The sequence below is a fragment of the Chrysemys picta genome, chromosome 11, assembly GCF_011386835.1.
Source record: "Chrysemys picta bellii isolate R12L10 chromosome 11, ASM1138683v2, whole genome shotgun sequence".
Lineage (NCBI taxonomy): Eukaryota > Metazoa > Chordata > Testudines > Emydidae > Chrysemys > Chrysemys picta.
This window is the reverse complement of record NC_088801.1, coordinates 13,375,815-13,401,637: the sequence shown is the minus strand read 5'-3', so window position 1 is coordinate 13,401,637 and position 25,823 is coordinate 13,375,815. Positions and strand designations below refer to the sequence as shown.

The window sequence follows — 25,823 nt, the reverse complement described above, 5'->3', positions numbered from 1 at the left end:
ATGCAAGGCTCATGTGCTGATGCTGTGGTGCATGTGCACAGGGCGGGGCAATGAATAATGCTAAGCAGAACTGGAAATACTGCAGAACGTGAGTTTGAAGGAGGTGAAAGGGGAATGGGGAAAAGAGGGAAGTTTCATACACAGCGTGAACTGCTGCCAAATTCTGGACAAATTCTGCCACAGCACTCAGTTACATAATCAATTGAGCGACTCTATATTCACACCAGTGTAAATGGGAGCAGCATTTGGCCCTATGTCTATATGACTAAGGTTGGATTTAAGAAAGAAAAGTGAGGAAATTATGAGAAAATGGGCAGCTACTAAGCATCACAAATAACTTACAAAAGCTGTTGGCCTATTAAAGCTACATGGGGAATTAGCAGTATCCAATAAAACCAAGCCCCTTAGCCTGTATAAAGGTCAGAAACCTAGAGATTCCACCAGGCCAGTTCAGCAACTTAAAATACTATAGGTCAAATTCTGCTCTGTGTGACACTGACTCAGCTATTTTTGTAATGGGGGCAGGGAATACCAGCTGGTATGCAGGTTATTTTAGGAGGCAAGGCTGTTCTTTTAATTATATTTTCCCTTCAGATTTTATGCTATTGCTCTGAATAATACCCCTTGCACCCAGTTTCTACTTTATTATAACTATCAGCTAGAGAGTCACAAGAAGCAAGAAGTGTGTTTCCCAAAGTATTAATAGACCAAATGTCAGTTGCTTTGAGTAAGTGATTAACCTTAATAGTCAGTCATTGGTCAATCATTGCAAAGATTACAAACACAGGCATTGAGCACTACTAACAATGATATCTTGTCATCCATTTTCTCATTAATGAGTAACTATCTAATTTACTAGTACTCATGGGAAAAAAATTCAGTGTGGGGAAGGTGGGGTAGCTTCTTCTCTTCTCTTTTCTTTTCTTCACCAGGACCATGTGCACCAAGGCACAGGTCTCTACCATTTTCTTCTGTGTGGACCAGCTACTGGAGGGGAACACAATGCAATTAGCCAGGGTGTTTAAACGTGGTCTCAGCCAAAGGTAATTTGTTTTTAAAGTTGGAGAGAAATTTGTTCAGCTGTTGTGGGTGGATGGGGAAAATATCTTGCCTGTTTTTTTAAATAAGACTTTTTGGGTCACAAATAACTAAAACTCAACTGATTTTTAAAACTTCAAACTTTGAATGTGGCTAGTCCCCAGTGAGGACTGTAGGAAAAGCTGATTCAGAGAGGTGTGGAGCACCCACAACTCCTACTCATTTCAGATGAAGTTAGTGGTAGCTGTGGGTGATCAGGATCAGGCCTGGGCAATTTTTGTAATGACCAGGAATGATTGCAAATTTGGTTTCATGTGCGTGACAACAGAAAATGACTTATTTTAGTTATGTTGTTTCCTGCACTGCAATGGGATTGTACATCTCTTTAATGCCACATTATGGAACTCCATGGTACTGAAAGTAATGACAGAAGTAAACACCTTAACTAGTTTTTTTAATTGACTATGTATGAAGCAAATCTATACTTATTTATATTCTTGTTACCCAGGGCCTGATTCTGAGAGGTCCTGGATACCCACAGGAGGAAGTAACTGCCTTGCTCTTGTTTTGTAACAGGCTGCAGGCAGAATTAGCATCCCAGTACAGGTGTAGCAGCAGTTACAAAGGGCCTAGTGTGAAAGAGGTGAAAAGTTACTGTGTTCCTTTCAGGAACAGTTGCCCACAACAGAAGGAAATGAATTATGGACATGACATTTCTGATTTAGTTCTTGTGTCATGTTGTGGAAAATTTGCCAGGGATGTGCGTGTATTAAAATACAAGGCTTTTCCTTAGAATGCTGCACCACAGAGAATTTCCTCTGAAGAAATTCTATGGCCCCCAGCCCAACCTGGCATGGGTTCACAAAGCCAAAAAAGCAGTAGAGCCAGCCTGGTTCTGCTGTAGTGAGGGGTGAGGCTGCAGAAAGACTAAACAAGGGAATTTTGTCTCTCTGCCTGACACAATATGTTCAGTCTGTGTTCAGCTCTAGGGGAGGAATCACACCCCCAGTTACTAGGGTGAGCTCTCACATTGGGTCCTTTCAGGCTTTTGGTGAGGGAAAAGAATTTGACCCTAAAGTAAAGTTCTAGAACTTAACTTTTAATACTGGATGCTAGTGAAGGTCCAGCTTCACTCTATTTCCTCATTAGGCAAGGATGTTATGAATGTTACTGACATTCTCATGGCCCAAGATTGCTTCATGTGGTATAAAGCCAACTGTGAGTGGTAAGGTTTCAGAGTAGCAGCCGTGTTAGTCTGTATCCGCAAAAAGAAGAACAGGAGGACTTGTGGCACCTTAGAGACTAACAAATTTATTAGAGCATAAGCTTTCGTGGACTACAGCCCACTTCTTCGTATGCATCCGAAGAAGTGGGCTGTAGTCCACGAAAGCTTATGCTCCAATAAATTTGTTAGTCTCTAAGGTGCCACAAGTCCTCCTGTTCTTCTTTTTGTGAGTGGTAAGTATCTCTTTCAATTCTAAAGGGATAGAATTGTGTACTTAGTTGTTTTTTTATTTGGGATAAATGCTCCCACAATATCCTTAGTTCTGTGTAGCCTATGCAGCCATGTGGTTCAAGTATTTTAAACATTTATAATATGTACATAAAGTGCCACAGGAGTTCTGAGTTAGACCTATTTTTAGGGATGGGTATGGTTGCTCCCTTTTTACAGGAAGATGTCTGTTCCCAGGGATTACTTGCCCTGTGGAGAAAAACTGAGTCTCTTAATGGTCTGGTATTCCTTTTTCATTCTGATGCCACTTAATAAGCTCTTTGTTTTTGTAAGGAGAACTGTCCCTGTTATTTCACTATATCAACCTTGGCTTCGAGGTGTAGTACTTGATTTGAAATCCAACTTTCTTTAACATTCATCGTTCACTAGAGGGCACCAACTGATCAACAAAAACAATAGCTTCTCCCCAGGCAAAAGGTTTCCCCCTAGAAGAGAATACAGGTCATACCCAGGGCTAGAAGAGTGTTCTATAAAAGGTTGCAATCTGGTGAGGCCCATTACCTAAACTGATGTGGAAAGAGTGACATTGACCGATACCAGGGGAAGATATTTAGTTAAAGAAATGCCATCCTTTGAACTCAAGAGATCTGAAACAATATTGAGCTCTTCATCCAAGTAAGAACAGCACTTAATTTTAGCATTTTTGTTGGCAGGGTTAAAGGATTGCATATTCCTGTCTAATTTTCCTATCTAAGTAGAGTCTCCTAAACCATACAAGAAAAGATCAATTTTCTTAAACAAACAGCAGCAAGAAACCTGAAAGGGAAATAATGTAAACAACAACCAACCAGAATGCTGTTGCCATGCTGAAGAATGTAACAACTGATAGCCCCTGTTTAATCTGTCCTCACAATACAATTTGGATCTTTTTTTAATTTGAGGGTAAAATAATTTAAACACTTGCCGCCCACATGTTGACCTTTATTTTAACCTGTAGCTCTGAAAGAATTCCAGACACTTATCTCCTGGGTAGCATCACATTTTTGCTATTGTTTGTTACAGTAGTGCCTAAAGACACTGTATTATTAGAGTCAGGGCCCCAATTGTGTTAGCTACTGTATAGACATGGAACCCAGGCCCAAGGGTTTACAGTCTCTTCCTGTATTATATTACTTAAGGTGTTCATTCTAACAGTATTACCAGGACATACAACAGGATGGGGGAAAAAAGAAAAAGACCAGTTAAAAAAGGCTTGAAAAAACAAGTAGCTAAAAATTTTGTTTAAAAAGATTTGGAAAGGATAAAAGAATTTCATTTGGAAAGGATAAAAGAAAAGAGCAATTTTTCATGTATTTAAAAAAACTGTTCAGGTGCTTCTTTTGCACTCACACTATTTTAATTTGATAACACATTTGTAGACATTTAGGATTGTCACTGTGCTACATCGCATGGCCATTTGGGACTTCACGGTGATGAACTCAACACCTCCTACTGTTTAAAAAAAAAAAAAGACCCTCACCAACATAACTAAAGGAGAATCTCTATTAACTGTGTCATATTCTGCCAACAACTATGTAGTTTTTCTATTTATTAGAGGAGTTGTACACATAGATACTAGCTAGTCCATCACTATTATTTGTACTGCTGTAGTGCCTAGAGGTCCAAACCTAGTGTGCTAAAACCATATACACACAAAAATATGGTCATTGCCCCCCCAAAAAAATTTATGCTCTAAGTATAAGAAGAGAAGCAACAGTTAGATACAACAAACATGAGGGAAGAACATTTATTCTCCTCATTAGACAGAGGCTACCCTTGAATGTGTAGGGTTCAGAGGAGTTCAAATCTCAGTGCTCACACAGTGTAACAAATCTGTGGCCACTTAGGGCTTCATGATTGTTGCTATCCTGTATACCATGACCATTCCTAACTTTACAGCAGCAACAGGGACAGAAACCCTTGCTACATAAGCACAAGCCCCTACTAATTGAACTAAGGGAGACTGTCCTTTAACCCTTAGCATTACAGGGGCTGTAACAGAGTGGAGCTGTTTGGATTCTATTCAGGGGTCAGAAGTGGATTATACCTACATAATAATAGCTAGCTTAGTTATAAAACCTCAAATTTTACTTAATCCTTGGGAATCCAAATGCCTCTGAGCTGTTTGAATTAATTTGAATCAGAACTGTATTTGAAAAATGCCATACTATGTAGAGTAAAAAAAACCTACACTTACAAAATATGCCAGGTTGCATGCAGTGCTCCAGATACATGGACCTTCACATCTCAGCTCATTCAGAGGTGGTGAACCAGATTAAGAACCTTTCTGTCACTGCTGAACAAACACACCTTTTTTGTGGGAAGCCATGTGTTTATTTGATTAGAAGGTGTGGGGTTTTCCCCCAGTTATAGCATTTGAGTAAACAGCATCCTTATTTGTGCTATGACAGCCTTGGAACACAAATTTGAACAGAACACCTGCTATCCTGTCTGAGGTTTGGTTGTTACAATGCCCTCTCAAATAATGCTCCCCACCCCACAATTGTTTTCCATCACATGGGCCTTATTCAGAATATGGCAGCATTTTAGTGTGACAATACTTTTTATTAATATTTAATATTTTATGGTGGTTCCTTGAAGACCAGGTCTGGATTGTAGCCATATTGGACTATGTGCTGTACAAACACAGAGGAAGACGCATTCCTTGCCCTAAAAAGACACAGATCTCCCAACCAAAGTGATATGGATGCTAATAGTCACAAGTCTTACTAATTACATTGTTGTTGTTGTTGTTGTTTACTTTGTTGTTCTATTAAAGCCAAATACACTAAATCTCCTTGCCCTGCCTTCCCTCCCCTATTCAGCCCTTATCTTTCTTCCACACACCAGTTCCAATTTTCCTTACTGGACCATCCCAACATTCAACCCCTCCCTCCATAGATATTCATGAAACTGATAAATATGTGACTGGGCTCTTGTAGCAGTGTGGCAGGAGCGATTTAAATGAGTCTTGAGGACCAGAACAGAAAGGGCATCCCATGATGATGATAGAGGGCAGCGTGCAGGTCAGGCAGTCAGACTATCCAATTCATCAGTCAAATAGATCCCCAGTTTACCAGATGGGTATCACCCCAGATCTGTGGTATAGCCCTATTTGTAACTTTTAAACCAAATGTTTGTAGCCCTCTCCTAGTAGTTAGGGCACTTGCCTAGGCTTGGAAGATCTGCATTTGAATTGCTGCTCTCACAGATTTCCTGTGTGACTTTATCCCTATCTGTAAAATAGGGATAAATAGCATTTCCCTACTTCACAGAGGTGTTGTGATGATAAATACTAGAGTCTCTGAGGCGCTCAGATACCACGACAAGGGGAGTTGGAGAAGTACCATGAATAGGATTGCCACCCTTAGCAGACTGATGTGCTGGTTAAACTTGTTTGTGTTGACATGGATGGAACTGCCGCCCTGACCTGGGGACAACTTTGCATGTTTCCAGAGGGCCTGGCTTCCAGACTCCCACAGGCAGGTTTCCACACGGCGGTGGCAGCCTGAACGCAGGAGTGTCTCAGGGCCTGACTGAAACACGCCCTGCCCGTCAAACTGCTCCCCACACAGGTGGCTCCTGTCCCAGAAGGGGATCGTCCCCCTTCGCCCCAAGGAGCTGCTGTGACAGAGGGAGGCGCCCCCTTCTCCTGGGGAGGGCGGGGCTGGGGGCAGCAGTGACGGAGGGAGGCGCCCCGCCTGGGGAGCGGGCAGCAGGTCTCTGCAGCTCCTCTCCCCTGAGCCGAGCACGTCCCTGCCCGTGACAAAGATGGCAGCCGAGCCTTCCCTCCCCGCCCCCCGCCAGGCGGCTGACCCGGAAAGGGAGGCGGCGCTGGCGCTCTGCGTGCGCAGGGAGGACGGCGGTGGCGGCGGGCCGGGCCCAGCCCAGCCGAGCGGGGCGGGCTCTGCGTCTATCCGCCGCACGCGGAGGCCGGACCCCGGTGGGTGGGGCGGGACCTGGAGCCCACAGGAGGCGGGCGCTGCCGAGCCCCACTGCCGGAGCAGCGGCCTCAGGCGCAGCCGGGGAGCGGAGCCTGTGCCACGGGGACCCCAGCGCCGGGCGGCAGGGAGCGAGGAGGCCGAGAGAGGGGGGCGGCAGGAGCAGCCCCGCGCCATCTCCCTGCTGTGCACCAGCCGGTTCCTCTGCCCCGGTGACGGCTGCGCCCCGGGGCCTGCGCCGCCCCCTTGCCCGGTGTCTCCCACCCCCAGGGCCGCTGGCTTCCCGCGGAGACCCGCTGCTCCCGGCGGGGCGCTGTGGGAGGGGCGTCGGGCCCTTCGGCTCCCTCCTGGGTCAGGTGGCTTAAAAACGGTGCCATGCAAAGTGGGGAGTCGGCCTCGGCCGCAGCCATGAGGGTGTCCGAGAGCGAAGCGAAGCTGGAAATCCCGCTCCCGGCCCAGAACAGCGGCAGGAGCCCCGGCAGCCGAGGCGGCGGCGGCAGCACCAAGGGCTGGCAATACAGGTAGGTCCCGCTCTGATGGCCTGGGGACCATCCCCTAAGGAAAGGGGATCCCTTGTGTGAGCTATTTACGGGTTTCCTGCTTTCCCGGGTGCATCTCCCTTGGGGTAAAAGCCTGCCTCCAGACTCCGACTGCCCTGTGATGTAATACTGTGACCCCAGAGGGGACAAAACGTGGGGGAACCAGCCTTCCTTTGGGGGGAAGGATAGTCCCCAGGACCTCATAGGCCTTTCCTGTCTCAAAGGTCGGAGACACAGAGCTAAACAGGAGAGAAAGGGAGGCTGGAAAGAGGAGACAGAATAGGAAGTCAAAAGCAAAGATTCTCAAGTAAATCTGTGTAACATACTTATTCATTTATGTAGCATCTCATTTTAGGACAATATGTTTACTTTTACTCCATGTTGTTGTAACTTATTAGCATAATTAAAAGAATCAAGAAGCTGAAGTTATAGAGACTACTATGAGAGAGATGGAAATTAATCCCAAATCATTTCAGCTTCTTACATTTTTAATTATTTGAGTTGTTTCAGATCTTGCCCTGACATTTACACAGGCAAGGTAACTCTGGTTAGTGAACCTATCTAATCAGTTCCTTGTTTCTACTAAGTGAATTAATTTTCTTGGATGAGAAGTCACCTTTGTGAAATCGGTTGTCTTGCACAGAGAAAACACTTAGCTTATTTGTGCTGTTGTGAAATTCTATACATCTGTTTCATGGCCACAACATGTCATTTGTGACATTTGTTTGTTGCAATTGGAAACCAAGGATACTGCTTGCTTGTAAAGCTTCTTTTGATTTACTCTATAAAATGGTTGTCAACAGTACTGTAATATCTATGAAGAGTGAGATTAAAATCACACCTAGTCATTCCATTTGCATGGAATAACATGGCCATGGATTTAATTATATTGTGTCTGTATTTTATTTAGGCTTGTATTAATATTGATGCTTAGTTCAAAGCTAGTTAGAAATATTAACCTATATTAACTATATTAGCTATAGTATTCTAGATAATTTTTTTTTAATCGACTATTCCGTGTTTATAATGTTAACTCTTTTACATTTCTGTCAGCTTGGACAATGAAAATATGTTAGTTTCCAATCAGTTACGTTTTCAAGTTCTTGTGCATTAGCACAAAGCTGCAATTTGAGTTGTAAATGCTATAAGGGCGTGTTTGTTGGTTTAAAAAAAAAAATCAGAACATGGCAACATTTTTATTTGTCTTAACTTTTGAAAAAGGTTGTTTTCTCCTCACCTCCTCCCAAAACTTAAACTGTAGGTCAAATTTGACCAGGCAATGTCTTTCAGAGTTTTACTAAAACCTTTATAATTTATATTGAAACAGCATACTTTTCACTGACTGATGATAGGTGGAAACTACTCCTCCTTCCCCCTACAAAATGCAGAGACTTTTCTCTCTCAAATGTTGAGACCTTTGATGTCATTAATATTCAGTTGAACAGTAAGTTACCAATGTGCCTGACAAATTAAACTGTAAAAGGTAAATTCAGTGGTTGTGGAGGCGGAATTTTTGTGTTTTGTTTTTATTCTATAGATAATATCAAGTTGAAATCTGGTCAATTAAAAACAAAACAACTACATAAAAATAATTTGGGTGCTACGTTTGCTGTGGAATCCCCCTGCTTTTTTTGTTTTTATTTCGCATTCATATTCCTCTTTCTGCCATTTAATATCCTCCCTTCTCCCCTCCTTTTCCCCCCCCCCCCCCATGTAGATTATGATAGGGACCATCTTTGTTACACATGTGTACAGTAAGTCCTTGATCCTTGACTGGTGTTCCTACACACTATTGTAATAAAAATTCTAAATAACAATAATGCTGTTTGTAAGACTTTCACAAACTGAGAAAGTGACCGTTTAAATGGACATTACATTTAAAGTATTAAAAGTATTATATTTAAATATTAGTCAAAATAGGTTAGATCTTGTATCCACCTTTTTTATACAGAACAGTATTTGATGTAATGGGTTATATATTGTAAACTAACTGTACTGACCTTGACATGGGGATTGCTTCTATTGTTGAGCAGATGTGCAGGCATTAAGGACGTGGAATAACTTGTGGCTGAAAGGTAAAGAAATATAAATTCTGCATTTTAAAATGCACACTGTGCAGTCTTTAGAGGAATATTGCAGGAAATGAATTCTAAAGGCAATGGATGCAGAAAACAAAAGCCTTGCTTCCCAGATGACTTGGAATAACATTTTGAGGAGATGAAAAAGTTCAACATTCTTGCATTTCAAGCTATGAGTAGGAAGAAAACTGTGTAAGGCAGTGAAAGACCATGAAATACATTAAAAACCAACTTTAATCAGATCTAAAATTAACAGCTAAGGCACATATTTTGAAATTGAGGTGATTTGCCCCTTGGGTTTGTCTTTGATAAGAATCCTTCCTAGTGAAGTTTGGATGAGTTGGAGTTAATCTGAAAGATGAGAGAGATTCTTGGTGGGTGGGGGTGGGGTGGTATCTATCTAATATATGTAGGCTTTTATAACATGCCCATCACCAGAATATCTGAGCCCCTAAAATGCCAATTTTTGAGCCTACTGATCTGCCTTTTAAAGCTGTACATTATACTAGGGAAAGCAAGTAAACTCGGTTATTACAGCACATATGGTATTTGGGAGCACTGGTTGGTTATTCTCTAACCCAGGGGTAGGCAGTTCGGCACGCAAGCTGATTTTCAGTGGCACTCACACTGCTCGGGTCCTGGCCACCGGTCCGGGGGGTCTGCATTTTAATTTAATTTTTAAATGAAGCTTCTTAAACATTTTAAAAACCATATTTACTTTACATACAACAATAGTTTAGTTATATATTATAGACTTCTAGAAAGAGACCTTCTAAAAACGTTAAAATGTATGACTGGCACGCGAAACCTTAAATTAGAGTGAATAAATGAAGACTCTGCACACCACTTCTGAAAGGTTGCCGACCCCTGCTCTAACCTCTGCAGTAGGTTGACCCTTAATTCCCAACTCTGATTTTCTTTGTTTTTGTTATATACTTATGTCAACATTATAACTAAGTTTTAGCTGTGAAGTGCATCAGAATTGCATAGTTAGTAGTAACTGATTTGATTAAGATTGGATTTTTGAGAATAAGCCAGAGCTTCCATTAAAGTCAAGGTCCCTAGTATTGTGATGAGTAAGGAAGTTTAGATGCATCAGTTTTAGTGGCCAATTTTCTTACGCCCCTTCTTTGTAACTTCCACTCTATCTCTTGTCCCTGCCTGTTCTCTCTCGTCATCATCTCTGCTCTGTTCTAATTAAAAGTAAAACTTATTAGACTCCTTATCTGTGGAATTTTTTTTGGTGGTGATTTCAAATTCTTATTCTAAACTTCTTTTGCTTTGCTGCAACCAGCCCACAGAGCCTTTCAGAGAGAGAGGCAAAATGACAGATTATTATTACCTGATAAGTCTGTCTTAGAGCTGGCATACTTGCTTCTCCTCTGTCCCCTTCTTACTTCCCCCTCCCTTAGTTTCTCTGTTACCGATGCCCTTAAAAAACTCATAGTTGGGTACTAGAATTGTGACATCAAGAAGTAAGTCACCAATTGACAACACCCTCTGTCTTCTTCCACCTCTACCTTTCCTGTGTTTTCATACTGCTTTCCTATTGGTTAAGTGCCTTAGCTCTAAATTTTCAATTGATTAGAAATCTGGATGCTTCAACTTTTAGGTGTTCAGTTTAACACATTTTAAAGATGCCTGGCTTTCAGAAAGCGCCGAGCCCGCAACCCTTTGAAAATGTGGACCCTTTAAGGTGACTCAAATTGGGTACCAAAAACTTGAGGCATCCAAATAGGCATTTGAAAACTTGGGCCTTAATTCTTAATGTGTGTGGCTTTTTAAAATCCTTTATTATTAAAGTTAAAATTAGTATGTGCTCTGTCCTGTTTAAAGCTCATCTTTCTCCTTCCCTTTCCATTTTTTGCTTTCCTTTTCCTGTATAGTGCCTGCTCTTCAGTTCCCCCATAGTCTCTTCCTATTTGCAACTCTGTGCCTTTTTTTCATGTCACCCCTATGCCTGCTACGGACTCACTCTTCCTATGTATTCAGTGATGACCTCCTCCTCCTTGAAATCTCTGAGAAATTGCTTCTTTCATGACTGGTCTTCTCTATGGCACAATATACTCATGCCCTGGATCATGCAAAAGTTAATAAATCTTTTATTTAAAAAACCCCAGTAAAACAAATTCAAAGTTAAGGCAAATTAATTTACCCACTTACAAAGTAATACACACAAGCAGTCTGTAAAGCACAGTGTGCACCTGTGATTAGTAGATAATAAATAATTACATGCCAGCATGGATTTACAGCATCACTGCTCAAACATTGTTTGTTGGGAGCTGCATTGGCAAGCCTCGGTCATGGGGATTTGCACTGGCATGCAGTCAGTCATTGTGATTTGTCAGCAGGGATGGCTTGATCCTGTTTATCTTAATTTTGGGCTTCTCTACTGAGAGATTGCACCATGTTATAGGGCTGTCAATCGCAGTTAACTCACACGATTAACTCAAAAACATTAATCTTGGTTAAAAAAATTAATCACGATTAATCGCACTGTTAAACAATAGAATACCAATTGAAATTGGATGTTTTTCTACATTTTCAAATATAATCGATTTAAATTGCAATGCAGAATACAACTGTATAGTGCTCACTTGGTATTATTTTTGATTATCATTTTTACAGTTCAAATATTTGTAAACAAAAGAAACTGTATTTTTCAATTCACCTCATATAAGTACCCTAGTGCAGTCTCTTTCTCATGAATGCGCAACTTACAAATGTAGTTTTTTTTTTGGTTACATAACTGTTTTGTTTTTGAGTGCAATGTAAAACTTTACAGTTTACAAGTCCACTCAGTTCTACTTCTTGTTCAGTCAATCGCTAAGACAAACAAGTTTGTTTACATTTATGGGAGATAATGCTGCCCACTTCTTAATTACAATGCACCTGAAAGTGAGAACAGGCGTTTGCATGGCACTGTTGTAGCTGGTGTCACAATCTATTTACGTGCCAGATGCGCTAAAGATTCATATGCCTCTTCGTGCTTTGGCCATCGTTCTAGAGGACATGCTTCCATGCGGATGACACTTGTTAAAAAAATAATGCGTTAATTAAATTTGTGACTGAACTCCTTGGGGGAGAATTGTATGTCTACTCTGTTTTACCTACATTCTGACATATATTTAATGTTATAACAGTCTTGGATGATGACCCAGCATGTTGTTCTGTTTTAAGAACATTTTCACTGTAGATTTGACAAAATGCAAAGACTTATACCAATGTGAAATTTCTAAAGAGAGCTACAGCACGTGACCCAAGATTTAAGAATCTGAAGTGCCTTCCAAAATCTGAGAGGGATGAGGTGTGGAGCATGCTTTCAGAAGTCTTAAAAGAGCAACACTCTGATGTGGAAATTACAGAACCCAAACCATCAAAAAAGAAAATCAACCTTCTGCAGGTGGCATCTGACTCAAATGATGAAATGAACATGTGTTGGTCCGCACTGCTTTGGATTGTTATCTAGCAGAACCCGTCATCAGCATGGACACATCCTCTGCAATGGTGGTTGAAGCATCAAGGGTCATATGAATCTTCAGCGCATCTTGCATGTAAATATCTTATGACGTTGGCTACAACAGTGCCATGCAAACGCCTGTTCTCACTTTCAGGTGATATTGTAAACAAGAAGCGGGCAGCATTATCTTCCGGCGATGTAAACAAAGCACTTGTTTGTCTCAGCGATTGGCTGAACAAGAAGTAGGACTGATTGGACTTGTAGGCTCTAAGTTTTACATTGTTTTATTTTTTAATCCAGTTTTTTTGTACATAATTCTACATTTGTAAGTTCAACTTTCATGATAGAGATTGGACTACAGTACTTGTATTAGGTGAATTGTTTTTTTACAGTGCAAATATTTGCAATCAAAAATAAATATAAAGTGAGCACGGTACACTACGCATTCTGTGTTGTAATTGAAATCAATAAATTTGAAAATGTAGAAAACATCCAAAATATTTAAATAAATGGTATTCTATTGTTTAATAGCGCGATTAATAGTGTTAACATTTAATCATTTTTTTAATCGCGCAATTAATCGCTTGGCAGCCCTAGTTATAATACATATTAACAAAGGAGTTAAGCACAACTTAGCACTCAATATTGACAATGACTGTCGAGTTTAAAATTGTCAGCTGGTTTTGGTTAACCTTAGGGTCCATCTTGGGTTCACAATTATTAATATGATGAGGAGATGTGATTTTAAAACACAACCATTCCTGTTTACCTTGAGTGTTTAACATTGTGTTAACAAATGTTATAACAGAAAGCATTTCCCCAGTGTAGGCAAGTCCTTCATGTTTATGCATGAACTAAAGCACTAGATGGGTGGAACAAATTGGAACAAAGGGAAGGTCACACAGGATGTTGACGTATGAGCAGTGAACCTGGCTGGTGTTAAAGAAGTGGACAGGATTATGAAAGAATGGCTAAAGGAGTTAGGACAGACACTCAGAGATGCAGCTCCTATGGTTGCTGTCTGCTACAAAGCAAAAAAATACCTGGGCCCAATTACACATGAAGTGGGCCAATGGGGAGGGAGTGCTGAATGTTCCTCTCCACTGGCTTGTCAGGGCTGATGAGTGTTTGCTAAAAGTAGGGTTGCCATATTTCCACAGTCAAAAAAGAGGACATGGCGGGGGGGGGGAGCCCTGCCCTGCCCTGCCCCCATCCACTCCCTCCCACTTCCCACCCCCGACTGCCCCCCTCAGAACCCCAACCCCCCTTGCTTCTTGTCCCCTGACTGCCCCTTGCTGAGAACCCCCCTCCCTAACTGCCCCCCTATGACCCTACCTGTCCCCTGACTGCCCCGACCCTTATCCACTCGCATGGGTGGCAGGGTTGTAGAAATTTTGGTGGTGCCCAGAAACCCCCCCCCCACCTGCCTAAGGCTCTGGGAGGGGGGAGGAGGTCTGGGGTGCAGGTCCTGGGCTGGGGATTAGGGTGCAGGAGGGGTGCAGGCTCTTGAATAGAGTTTGGGTGCTGGGTGCAGGCTCCGGGCTGGGGCAGGAGGTGGGTGGTGCAGGATCTGGGATGGAGTTTGGGGGTGGGAGGCGGTGCAAAGGGAGGGGGTGCAGGCTTTGGGAGGGAGTTTGAGGGCAGGAGGGGATGTGTGGGGAGGGAGTTTGGGGCTAGGAGGGGATGCAGGGGTGAGGGCTGTGGGTCTGAGGATGAGGGGTTCATGATGCAGGAGGGGGCTCAGGGGTGGGGCAGAGGATTAGGGTGCGGGGGGGATGAGGGCTGGGGATGAGGGGTTCATGATGCAGGAGGGGGGCTCAGGGCTGGGGCAGAGGATTAGGGTGCGGGGGGATGAGGGCTGGGGATGAGAGGTTTGGGGCATTGGAGAGGCTCAGGGCTAGGGTGGAAGGGCAGGGTAAGGGCAGCCTGTCTTCCCATTAGTGGATGGGGGACGCTAGACCAGGGGGCAGCAGACTGCAGTTGCCGCTGGCTCTGTCAATACAAGCAGGCAAGGGAGAGGCAGGCGGGGGGGGGCTACGGGGGGGAAGGTGGCAGGTGGAGGCTGGGGACCCATCCCCCTCCCCCCCCCCCGACTGTCCCCCTCCCCCCCCCCCCGGACTCCCCTTACTGTTCTGATTCCACGTGTAGGCAAAACACGCTGCCCGCTGGGTCAGTTTGTGTGTTACACAGGGCTGCAGACAGAGGGAGGGGGGAGTAGGGGAGGGCTCTGGCTGCTGGAGGCCAATGGGAGCGGCTCAGTCGGCCCAGCCGCCCAATCAGCAGCTGCACTCTGCATGGAAGGGAGGGAGGGAGGCGCGGGAGAAAAAAACCCCGGACATTTTAACCTTGTTACCAATTCCTCCCGGACGGCTATTTAGAGACGCAAAAGCCGGACATGTCTGGGGAAATACGGACGGATGGTAACCCTAGCTAAAAGAGCGTTATCCAGGTCTTGCTGCCATTGAGCATCTTCATCATGTAGGACCCTGAAAGTGAAGGCAGTAGAACCCATAGGGGCAGGAATGTGCAAAAGCCTCTATTGACTAAATCCTAACAGAATATTTGTCTTAGTGATTTGACCCCAGATGTACATCTAGATATTAAAACTAAATGGAATGTACAGGGGAAATGTCTTTAACATGTCGTTCTGAGAGATCAAATCATTTGTGCTGTTGATGGCTTCCTGTGGAATAAATTCCCATGAGAACCAAGGACCGTCACAAATCTTGTTACCTTTCACTACAAGTTCAAGCTCTAATGTAAACACATAACTACATGTATATTAAAAGAGTAAAAATCCTACCAAAACAAAACGTTCCACTACACACAACATATGAAATTCTCCCCTTGGGGAGAACAAACTGTGCATGGCAGATGTTTGTCATGTCACTTAATGTACTACAGGAAAGCACTTGAATATTACAGTTGTGTACAGTATAAGAACATACAGAGAATAGAATAGTTCCCTGAAAAATAGGGAATGTATACAGGACTCTTACTTATCCTGAGCATTCTATCATGATACAGGTTCCTCTCATTTGCAAGTACTGACTCATTTGATTATAGGTGCAGCTGGGAGCATCGCCTGTCATTAAGATTACCTAACGCTTCCCATTATAAGACCCTGTTTTTAGTACTTGTAACTTTGCCAAACCTTAACCATTTAGCCTGAAATTTTCTGTGCTGGGTGGCTGCCTGAGGTAGATTTTTTTTTTGGGGGGTGGGGGAGGGAGAAGTTCAGCTGTTTGAGAATGAGGCTAGGGAAAAATACATTGTTTTGCCCATGTTAAAAAAATCTGGAAATCCTCTCTCTGAAAAAGCTCATGCTTTGGAGCAGAGCCTTGAAATTTGGCAGGTGGTGACCTTTATGTACTATCCCTGTGAAAATCTGCCCAAATTTGGCCAAGTTTTATGCCTTTGTGAAATTGCCGTGGGCACATGCTCTGTAGTGACATCTTAGATTTTAGCAGTTAGATTCCCTGAACACTGCATCTACACTGGGCGTGCTCCAGCTCTGTTTTTGCCACAGAGCTCCTGTGTGATACTAGTCATTGCTTAAACCAAACTTTTCACTTGTGGTCACTAATTGTGTGTTCCTTATTTTCTGGGTGCTTGACTTGAGATTCTGAGGCTTGAGTTTTCAGAAGTTCTGAGCACTTACAGCTGCAACTGAAGTCAATGGGAGCTGTGTTTTGAACATATATAATGCTATGTACAGTGAAAAATCAGGTCTTGGACATCTCAAATTGGGCATCCAAAATTAGTGGATAACTTTGACCTTGATCTCTTGGTCCCTCTGTTCTCCATCTGTGAAATGGGTATAATACCTCTCATCTCACAAGGGTGTTGTGAAAATAAATTAATGTTTGTGAAGCACTTAGCTACTACAGTGATGCGCACTATAGAAAAGCCCATTGGGAAATTAATAATTCTGTCTTCAGGGCAAGGTTTGAATAATGAATTTAGTTGGGGATTGGTCCTGCTTTGAGCAGGGGATTGGACTAGATAATCTCCTGAGGTCCCTTCCAACCCTGATATTCTATGATTAATGTACAGCAAATAAGGCATGGGGCCACACATTGAGCAAGGAGGAGAAAACACAATATTGAATAGCTGTTAAATGAGCACAGTCTATTCTGTGCTCTGAATGAGGTATGGCAAAAAATAATAATCATGTAATTAAACCCTATCACAAGGTATACACATGGAGGCCAAATTAAAATTGCAAAGGCAACCTTAATTCTGGCATTTCCTAGCTTTTGAGTGCTTGACTTTGCAACTTTAACGTTCTTTTAACTTTTAATTTTGTGGTGTGTATGTGTAATATTTGAAACAGAGAGTCCTCTGAGTATCCAGACAAATTGCAGTTTGTTGTAAAATGAATTTGGCATTGTTAGGTACTTCTCAGCTGACACGCACCGAGAATAAAACCAATGAATCTGAGAGTCTTGATTTTGAACCATTTCTGAGATGTGGCAATTAACAGTTAATTATTTTTCTTCCAAGATTCTTCCAAAGGTGGTTTAGGGGGTGGTGAAAGGACTTAGTAGCGGATGTCAATCGGTTGCATAATTGATAAGATATAGGCTATTCAGATTGCTTATGACTTGATGTTTGCTGCAAAGTCTATAACAGCCATGTAGAGTATCAATAAGATTCTGGGATACTGTAGTTCTACAGTTACAAGAAACTCCTCTCATGTTTCTTGGTAGGCTGGGACCTACTAAATACTATTGTTTAGCAATTAGCACTAGGCAAAAAAAGCAGTTATGAAAAGAGACATAGGAGCTGCAGAGCAAACCATTGTTCTGGGCCATGCTTGTGCTAACCTAGATATGCTTTATAGAGATTTATTTGTTTTGCCTATTTCTATGCATAATTATTGCTTAGGGTCCATTACTCTAAAAGTGAAATCCTTTTTATTTGGCTTCAAGAATAAGCCTGACATTTAAACCAAATAAAATGCATAGAAGCAAATTTTGTGTTGTAACGTAACTCTGAGTAGAGCAGCTTTGATTCAGCTACTGAACTTAATGAAATTGATGTCAGGAGACTAGCAAGTGAATGGTCTGCTGATATTTATCAGAAACTGCAATTACTAAATGAAGTGGTGCATTGCTTAATTTGTGGTACCAGACTCAAAAGGAAATTTGCTGCTGATATAAAAATTATAATCGAGCTATACCTATGCAGACTGTAACAATTTCTGTGCTCCACTGTGTAACATAACCATACTATTGAAATGTTGGTGTGTTGGGAAATTTGTTTGACACCTCCATCTCCAAAACCTTGCAGTTCATTTTATCTAGATGTACACGCCAGACTGTATTAATGATAATTTTAATGGTGTTCTTCAGAAGCAAGATAATCCAACCATAGGATTTTCAAAAATGGCTAGTGATTTTGCGTGTCTCCATTTTTAGGTGCTCAATTTGAGATATTTTAAAGGGTCCTGTTTTTCAGAAAGTGCTGAGAATGTACCCTATGAAAATCAGACCTCTTTAAAATGTCTCAAATTGAGCATTAACTATCAAGGCTTCTGAAATCACCAGTACGTCTGATACGGTAAGCCAGTGTCACCCATAGATGTACTTTAGATTTCATTTTGAATTGATGTACATACTTGTGTATGTGGGAGGAGTCTTTGCGAAATGTAGACGGGTTTACAGAGTAGTTTCAGTATTAATGTAAGCAGAAGTTAAATTGCTTGTTGAAACACCCACTTCAGTTGGTTTGCATGGTAGATATATTTTGAGTGCTAAAGAGCCTTCTAAATGGCAGTGCAGTTAAACAGGCCATTTTACAGTTGTCCAATGAGAGCAGTGGTTTGCTTTTTATTCATTAGGTGTAGGGTCTTTGCTCTGTTTGCTAATTTCTGCCCTGCACCAGAGTTAGCGTGGGTCACTTCAGCAGTTTCGTTAATATAATGGACAGTAGGCACTACTATGCATCCTTCCCCCCCTCCGCCCCACCCCTCTTGCAAGGCAGAATGGTATTTCAAAACACTTAGGGCTGATTTGAATTTCCTGCTGACAATAAGTTTTCAGGGGGAATAACTCTTTTCTCCCAGTGCGTACTGGTGCTTTCAGTGGGTACAGAAATATTCATATCTTATAATATATTAGGATTTGAGCCTTGCTACAAAAACTGAACACTGTTATTGACCCAGAATCTAATGTAATAGCAAATCCTCTCTCTGTTTGAACTTTGAACAAAGAGGGATGATCTCATGTAGGTCATAGGTTATATCATGAAACATTTATGTATGGAAAGGGGTAAGCAGTGTGTTTCATTGAAATAAGCGTCTTGGAGCACTTCTAGAGGCTTACTTTATGTTCTCCTCAAATTATTTGTGTCTTTGTCTTACAGAATCATAGGAATGTAAGGGAGGGCCCTTGAGAGGTTATCACAGGGGTGGGCAAACTTTTTGGCATGAGGGCCATACCTGGGTATAGAAATTGTATGGCGGGCCATGAATGCTCACGAAATTGGGGTCGAGGTGCGGGAGGGGGTGAGGGCTCTGGGGTGGGGCCAGAAATGAAGAGTTCAGTGTGCGGGAGGGCTGGGGCTGGGGTGCGGGGTGTGCAGGCTCTGGGGCTGGGGATGAGGGTTTTGGGGTGCAGGAGGGTGCTCCAGGCTGGGACCGAGGGGTTGGGAGGGCGGGGGGAGGATCAGGGCTGGGGCAGGGGGTTGGGGTGCAGGCTCCGGGTGGCGCTTACCTCAAGTGACTCCTGGAAGCAGCGGCATGTCCCTGCTCCAGGTCCTACGCAGAGGTATGGCCAGGCGGCTCTGCTGAGTGCTGTCCACAGACGCTGCCCCTGCAGCTCCCACTGGCTGCAATTCCCGGCCAATGGGAGCTGTGGGGGCGGCGCTTGGGGCAGGGGCAGCGTGTGGAGCAGAGTCACCTGGCTGCCCCTACGCATAGGAGCCCAAGGGGGGACATGCCGCTGCTTCGGGAACCGAGCAGAGTGGCCCCCGACCCTGCTCCCTGGTTGGAGCACGGGAGTGGGATAAGCCCCAGACCCTGCTCCCCAGCTGGAGCTCAAGGGCCGGATTAAAACGGCTGGTGGGCCATAGTTTGCGCTCCCCTGGGTTATCAAGTCCAGTCCCCCGCCTTGAGGCAGGACCAAGTAAACCTAAACCATCTATGATAGGTGTTTATCCAGTCTGTTCTTAACAACATCCAATGATGAGGATTCCACAACCTCTCTTGGAAGCCTTTTCCAGATCTTAATGACCCATCAATATTTCCTAATATCTAACCTAGCTCTCCCTTGCTGCAGATTAAGCCCATTACTTCTTGTCCTACCTTCAGTGGACATGGAGAATAACTGGTCATTGTCCTGTCCTTTTTATAACTGCCCTTAATGGGTTTGAAGACTCTTATCAGATCTTCTTTTCTCAAGACTATAACCATGTCCAATTTTTTAACTTTTTTTTTTTTTTACTCTGTCCTCATAGGTCAGGTTTTCTCAACTTTTTTTTTTTATCATTTTTGTTGCTCTCTGCTAGACTCTTTCCATTTGTCCCCATCTTACCTAAAGTTTGGTGCCCAGAGCTGGACACAGTACTCCAGCTGAGGCCTCACCGGTGCCAACCAGTGTGGGACAGTTACCTCCTATGTCTTGCATATGAAACTCCTGTGATATACTTCAGTGATATTTGCCTTTTTCATGACTGCATCATGTTGACTCATATTCAGTTTGTGATCCTCTATAACCCCCAGCTCCTTTTCAGCAGTGCTGTTGCCTAGCTAGTGAGTCTCCATTTTGTAGTTGTATATTTGATTTTTCCTTCCTATGTGAAGTACTTTGCACTTGTCTTTATTGAATGTGATAGGTCCAAGGAAAATGGAGTATAGAACAGGTTGTTTGGCCAGCTTAGCCAAAGTTAGGCTAACTGTAGTTGCTGGGCCATTCCTGTCTCTCTGTGAAACATGAGGACATGCTTGCTTGGGCTTCAAAGAATGGGATAAAGGGGGGACCGCATTCTTGTACCAAATGTACTAGGAATGGTTTGTTTGGACATATGGAGACTTGTAGTCTCCACTCCCTGTTTCTGTTCTTAACTCCCTCCTTTCTCCTAGTTTCTGGTGCATGACAACAAAGCTCATAAGAAGTTGCTGAGGCATCACGAATTGTTTGTAGTGTCAAAGAAGATAGATATGCATGAATATTAGAAGCTTTCTAACTAATAAAGGGGGGTTGGGTTGTTTTAACTATGACGCGACGGAACTGTCTATATAATCTCACTAGTTATTGTAATCGGGGCTGGTTCTCTCAGGAGACGGGCCGCTCTCTATTGTTGTGTGCACTCTTCAATAAAGAGCTTGTTTTGGACCTTGCTGGTGTTGCCTGTCTCTCACTCTGCGGTCAGACAACGAACCTTGCCGTCTGGGTTAAAAAGTCCCCGACAAATGTGAGCTTCTTAATTACAGACCAACTCTCCAATTTGTCAAGGTCATTTTGAATTCTTATCCTGCCCTTGGAAGTGCTTGGAACATCTCCCAGTTTGGTGTCCTCTGCAAATTTTATACGCTTACTCTCCACTCCATTATCCAAGTCATTCATGAAAATATGGAATAGTGCCAGACCCAGTACTGACTCCTGCTGGACTCCATTAGATACACCCTCCCAGTTTGATAGCGAATCATTGATAACTACTCTCTGAGTATGGTCTTTCAACAGGTTGTGCACCCACTTTATGGTAACGTCATCTAGACCACATTTCCCTAGTTTGCTTATGAGACTGTCATGTGGGACTGTGTCAAAAGCCTTACTAAAATCAAGATATATTTTGTCTATGGCTTCCCACCCTCTCCCGGGCCCCCATCCACTGGGCCAGTAACCCTGTCAAAGAAGGAAATTAGGCTGATTGCTGGCTATTCCTTATAACCCTCTTATCATCTAGGTGCTTACAAATTGATTGTTAGGTAATTTGTTCCAGTATCTTTCCAGGTGTCGAAGTTAGCCTGACTGATGGTCTGTAATTTGTCTGTAATTTGTTCCCGCACTTAAATGTTTACCCATTTCCAGTCCTCTGGGATCTCCTTCCTCCTCCATGAGTTCTTGAAATAATTGCTAATGGTTTTGAGATTGCTTCAGCTAGTTCCTTAAGTACTCTAGAGCAGTGGCTCTCAACCTTTTTCAGTCTACTGAACCTCTTTCAGGAGTCTGATTTGTCTTCTGTACTCCCAAATTTCATCTCACTTAAAAACTACTTGCTTACAAAATCAGATGTAAAAATACAAAAGTGTCACATCACACTGTCACTGAAAAATTGCTTATTTTCTTATTTTTACTATATAATTATACATCAATTGGAATTTAAATATTGTACTTGCATTTCAGTGTATAATACATAGATCAGTATAAATGAGTAATTGTCTGTATAAAATTTTAGTTTGTACTGACTTTGCTAGTGCTTTTTATGTAGCCTGGTGTAAAACTAGGCAAATATCTAGAGTTGAGGTACCCCCTTGAAGACTTCTGTGTACCCTCAGGGGTATACACTGGTTGAGAACCACTGCCCTAGAGGAACTTGTTTTGTAGATTTGCTTGCTCTGTATTTGACTGAATGCAGGAGAATGTGCTGATTGCCACAGAAACCAGTAAGTGTGGAAAAATACAACTTCTTCTGCCACAGGTCTAAATGAAGAACAGGAACCACTGCTTCCAGTTTGCAGTTGACTATTCAAATGCTGATGAATTGCACAGTCAATCTTCCTATTTTTTTCTCAAAAGCTATTTAGAATTAAAAAAAAGTATGTCAGCGTATATGCTCTTTAAATGATCAAACGCTTTTTGCCCTCTCTCACTTGATGCCTATAGGGTCCCACCCATGCCCAAAAGACACAGTAGGGAAAGTAGAACTCTTGGGATTTTGGTGGTTTCCCAGTACCACATGGGCATGGCACCACAGTTCTAGGGACCTATCATCAGAGGAAGTAGAAGGGGAATAAACTAATATAGGCAGCAAGCCCATGTACACTTTTCCTGAGGTTTTAGTTGAGCAAATGTTAAGTGAGATTGGGGCATTACCTTTGAATTAGGAATTTTAAAAACAGTAACTTAGTTTACATTTTTCAAAAACATAGTTGTGCATACTATTAGCTAGGTATATACTCTCTTCTTCTCTCCCCTTTTCTGCTTTTTGTTTGTTTTACTCACTTTGTTACAATCAAATTGAAGGCAACATGTAAGTTCTTGGTGGATGAGACTCTGGTTTCCTGTGTTCGTACATAGCTGAGTACAATGGGGCCCTGATCCTGGAGATGCCTTCATGCACTATTCTGTAATAAATAAAAATGTTGTGATGGGAGTCGCCGGACCTTGCTCTTAGTCTTCAAGTTTTCTCTTAGCATGCAAGCACTTCTCAGTCTGCTGAAATGTTGCATCATTGTTAATTTTTTTAGTAGATTTGTGTGTGTGTGTGTGTGTGTGGAGAGCCATGGCAATCAGCTTGGGAGTTTGATCTCTGCTTTAATCTGTCTTACTAGGGTCAGTTTTTGAAGCCTATTCGCTCCTTGGAACTGGGCTTTGGTGTTTTGGCTGAGTTTCTTGAATGAGGGGGCTGCCTGTATGCCTTTTGTGACCACCTGTGCTCAAGCACTGCTATATATATAGTGTGAAATAAACAAGTTGCACAAAGAATATATCCCGGTTTAGCATCACTGATTTCTCCAACCACAGGAAGCTGGCCTGCAAGGCTTTGACATCTGCTGTCACTTGATAGAGGGCCAACAGTAATAATACAAATGGACTAATGATAGTAAGTCGTGGGGAAAAAATAGTTTTACATTTTAATGATGCTTGGACAGAACTGTGTTTTCGGTATCTAAAATCTGTCTCTTGAAAAACATCTGAGGCTTCCCCCCTTTTTTTTCTTCAAGGGGGTGTATGGGCTATGAAGGAATCTAGCTTGTTAGGAAAAGGTACTACAGTGGTGTAGTTTGCCCATCAGTAAAATGTGGATTATTCCTACTTATCTCAGAGGGGTATTTGTAAAGGAGTTGGAAGGTGGAAAGTGTTGTATATAAGGAACTGCCTAACTTTAGCAGCCTGGAGTTCTTCCAAGGGAAGGATGGTTTTGTGGCTAAGATACTGGATTGTGGCTCAGATTTGCTTTCTGTTTTTGCTCTGCCACAAACTTCCTGTGTGATGTTGGGCAAGGAACTCAGTCTTTCTGTTCTACAGTTCTCCAAGTGTAACCTGGGGTTAATACTGCCCTTATTAGAATGGTGGTGTGAAGATAAACATGGTCTGACATGAGCAGGTATTGTGGTGGTGTCCCTGCAAAGTTTATAAATAAATTCCATTAGCTAATGACTATCCAAGATCAAAATTTCCATATAAATATTGTATACAAGTTTGGGCCTGAAGCTTGTTTATCAAGGGAATGCATAAGGGTTCAATCTTGATATGATATATGGACATATTTTGTAAACGCAGTTACTGCACACTGCAGAATATGAAAAAGCAAAATAAAGGCTTCACAGAGGAATGCAAAATGAGTTCTTATTGGATTTCTCTAAAACAGGTGTAAGGATTTCATTGCAACACATGCCTACCTGTCTAATATATTTGACAAGTATAATAGTGGCAGACTACTCTCCTGTAGTAGTTGTTGTAAATGAGGCTAAGATTTTGGCACAAAACGTTTTAGTAAATTTCATGGCAGAAGTGCAGGAAAAAAGGAAAAGTCACAGAAAGGTCACCAACATTCCTGGCAGGGGCAGTGTGGCTTTGCTTTATGCAGATTAGCATAAAATGTACTTCTCGTTCAAGGCATTCCACAGAAAAGACATTTCATGTCCTTGGTGGCCTAAATATAGTCAGTGAAATCTTGGGAAAAGGCCGGGTGGGTGGCGGGATGGAGAGCAAGCTGACCCTGCAGCAGGTCCTGGACCCAGCTCGCACTCTGGGCATGAGACCTGATGCTTCTAAAGTTTGGGTATCTGCCCCTCTGTACATGGAGGGGCAGATGGGCCAAATTCAGTTGGTGGTGTGACCCCATGCGCTAGGTTGCAATGGCATTCTGGTTTGGCCCATCTGCCCCTCCTCCTCCAGCTATAAGAGGGTGGATACTGAAAACCTGAGTGGTGCCAGATAGCAACACTTGGAGCAGAAGCTGGGCCTAGCCCTGCAGCTGAAGTACTCCCCTCTTCTTCCCCCAGCCATTTCCAGAATTTAACTAATTTTATTTAGATTCACAATTTCTGTGACCTCTGTGTCTTAGTAGTAAGTATTTATACTGTGGTAGTATCCAAAGGCCCAGTCAGAATTGGGCTGCATTGTCCTGTTCTCAGTATATCCTATTTTGGGGTGAAGCATCTACACAATGTTCTTGCTGTAATTGTGCTAATACTTTTTTACTGTATACATAACTCATCCTTTGTAATACAGTGGAAACAATTGTATTAATAATCTTGAAAATAGTCTTCTAGATTAAACGGTTGTTGGGACATGGGTTGTCTTAATTTTGTTATTTACAGGCCTGAGAATATTGTTAGGACTTACTACATCCAAGTGTACTTACTCCTAAAACTTAGATACGTTGTGAATGGTTGCAATAATTTCAAGTTACTATCCATTTAATAGGATAGTGTAGAGTTCATATTACTGGTACTCAAAATCCTTTCCCAAGTCACTTTGAACAGTTCAGTTACATTTTCACTTTTACAAATAAGTGAATCAAATATGCATATCACAGATTTAGTGTATTGTGCAAGAAGGTCATTATTTTTATATATATATTTTTATATATAATATAATAAAATATATAAAGATGGAGTCTTAATATTGATCCATGAAGTGCCATGATAAAGATTTTAAGGACAACCCTATTTTTTTCTGATGTTTTACCACCTATTTTCCGTTACGCAGTTAATCTGTGAACCAAGCTAATGCCTGAATTTCCAGACCAAATTTTAGAATATTAAAAGCATTCCGTAGATCCCTGAAAAGAGCATAAGTATTGTCGTTATGTTCCACCCAGTAAGACAGGGCTGTATTTTTTTTTTTTTAAGCCCAGATTTTCAGAAGAGCTGAACATTCATAAAACTCATTGAGTTATAGGCACTTGGCGCTTTTGAAAATAGGCCACAATAATTTTAAATATGCACATTGTGATAAATCAAATGGCTATTAAGGAGAAATTGACAGAATAAGAATAATATGTAAATAAATATGCAATTTGTCAGTCAGAGTATGTACCAAAGGTAGATGTGTAACTTCTTATGGCATATTTGTTTACAGTTTTAAATAAGTTGTAGTA

At 42.2% G+C, this 25,823-nt stretch overlaps 1 protein-coding gene across 5 annotated transcripts in view; it reads left to right on the top strand.

The window, feature by feature from the left end:
• The first annotated feature begins 858 nt into the window (after positions 1-858).
• The window catches only part of OSBPL11 (oxysterol binding protein like 11), a 73,991-nt gene continuing 49,026 nt past the window's right edge, over positions 859-25,823 (top strand). The window contains exons 1-2 of one of the 5 annotated variants that reach the window (XM_042843114.2): positions 859-1,043; positions 2,188-2,263. In XM_042843114.2, the coding sequence (XP_042699048.2) occupies positions 2,199-2,263 (65 nt within the window). In that variant the 5' untranslated portion in view covers positions 859-1,043; positions 2,188-2,198. Of the gene's footprint in view, positions 1,044-2,187; positions 2,264-6,643; positions 6,993-8,337; positions 8,455-25,823 lie in introns of those variants that run through there. The other 4 variants (XM_065561540.1, XM_024104822.3, XM_008167828.4 and 1 more) reach the window with 4 other exon arrangements.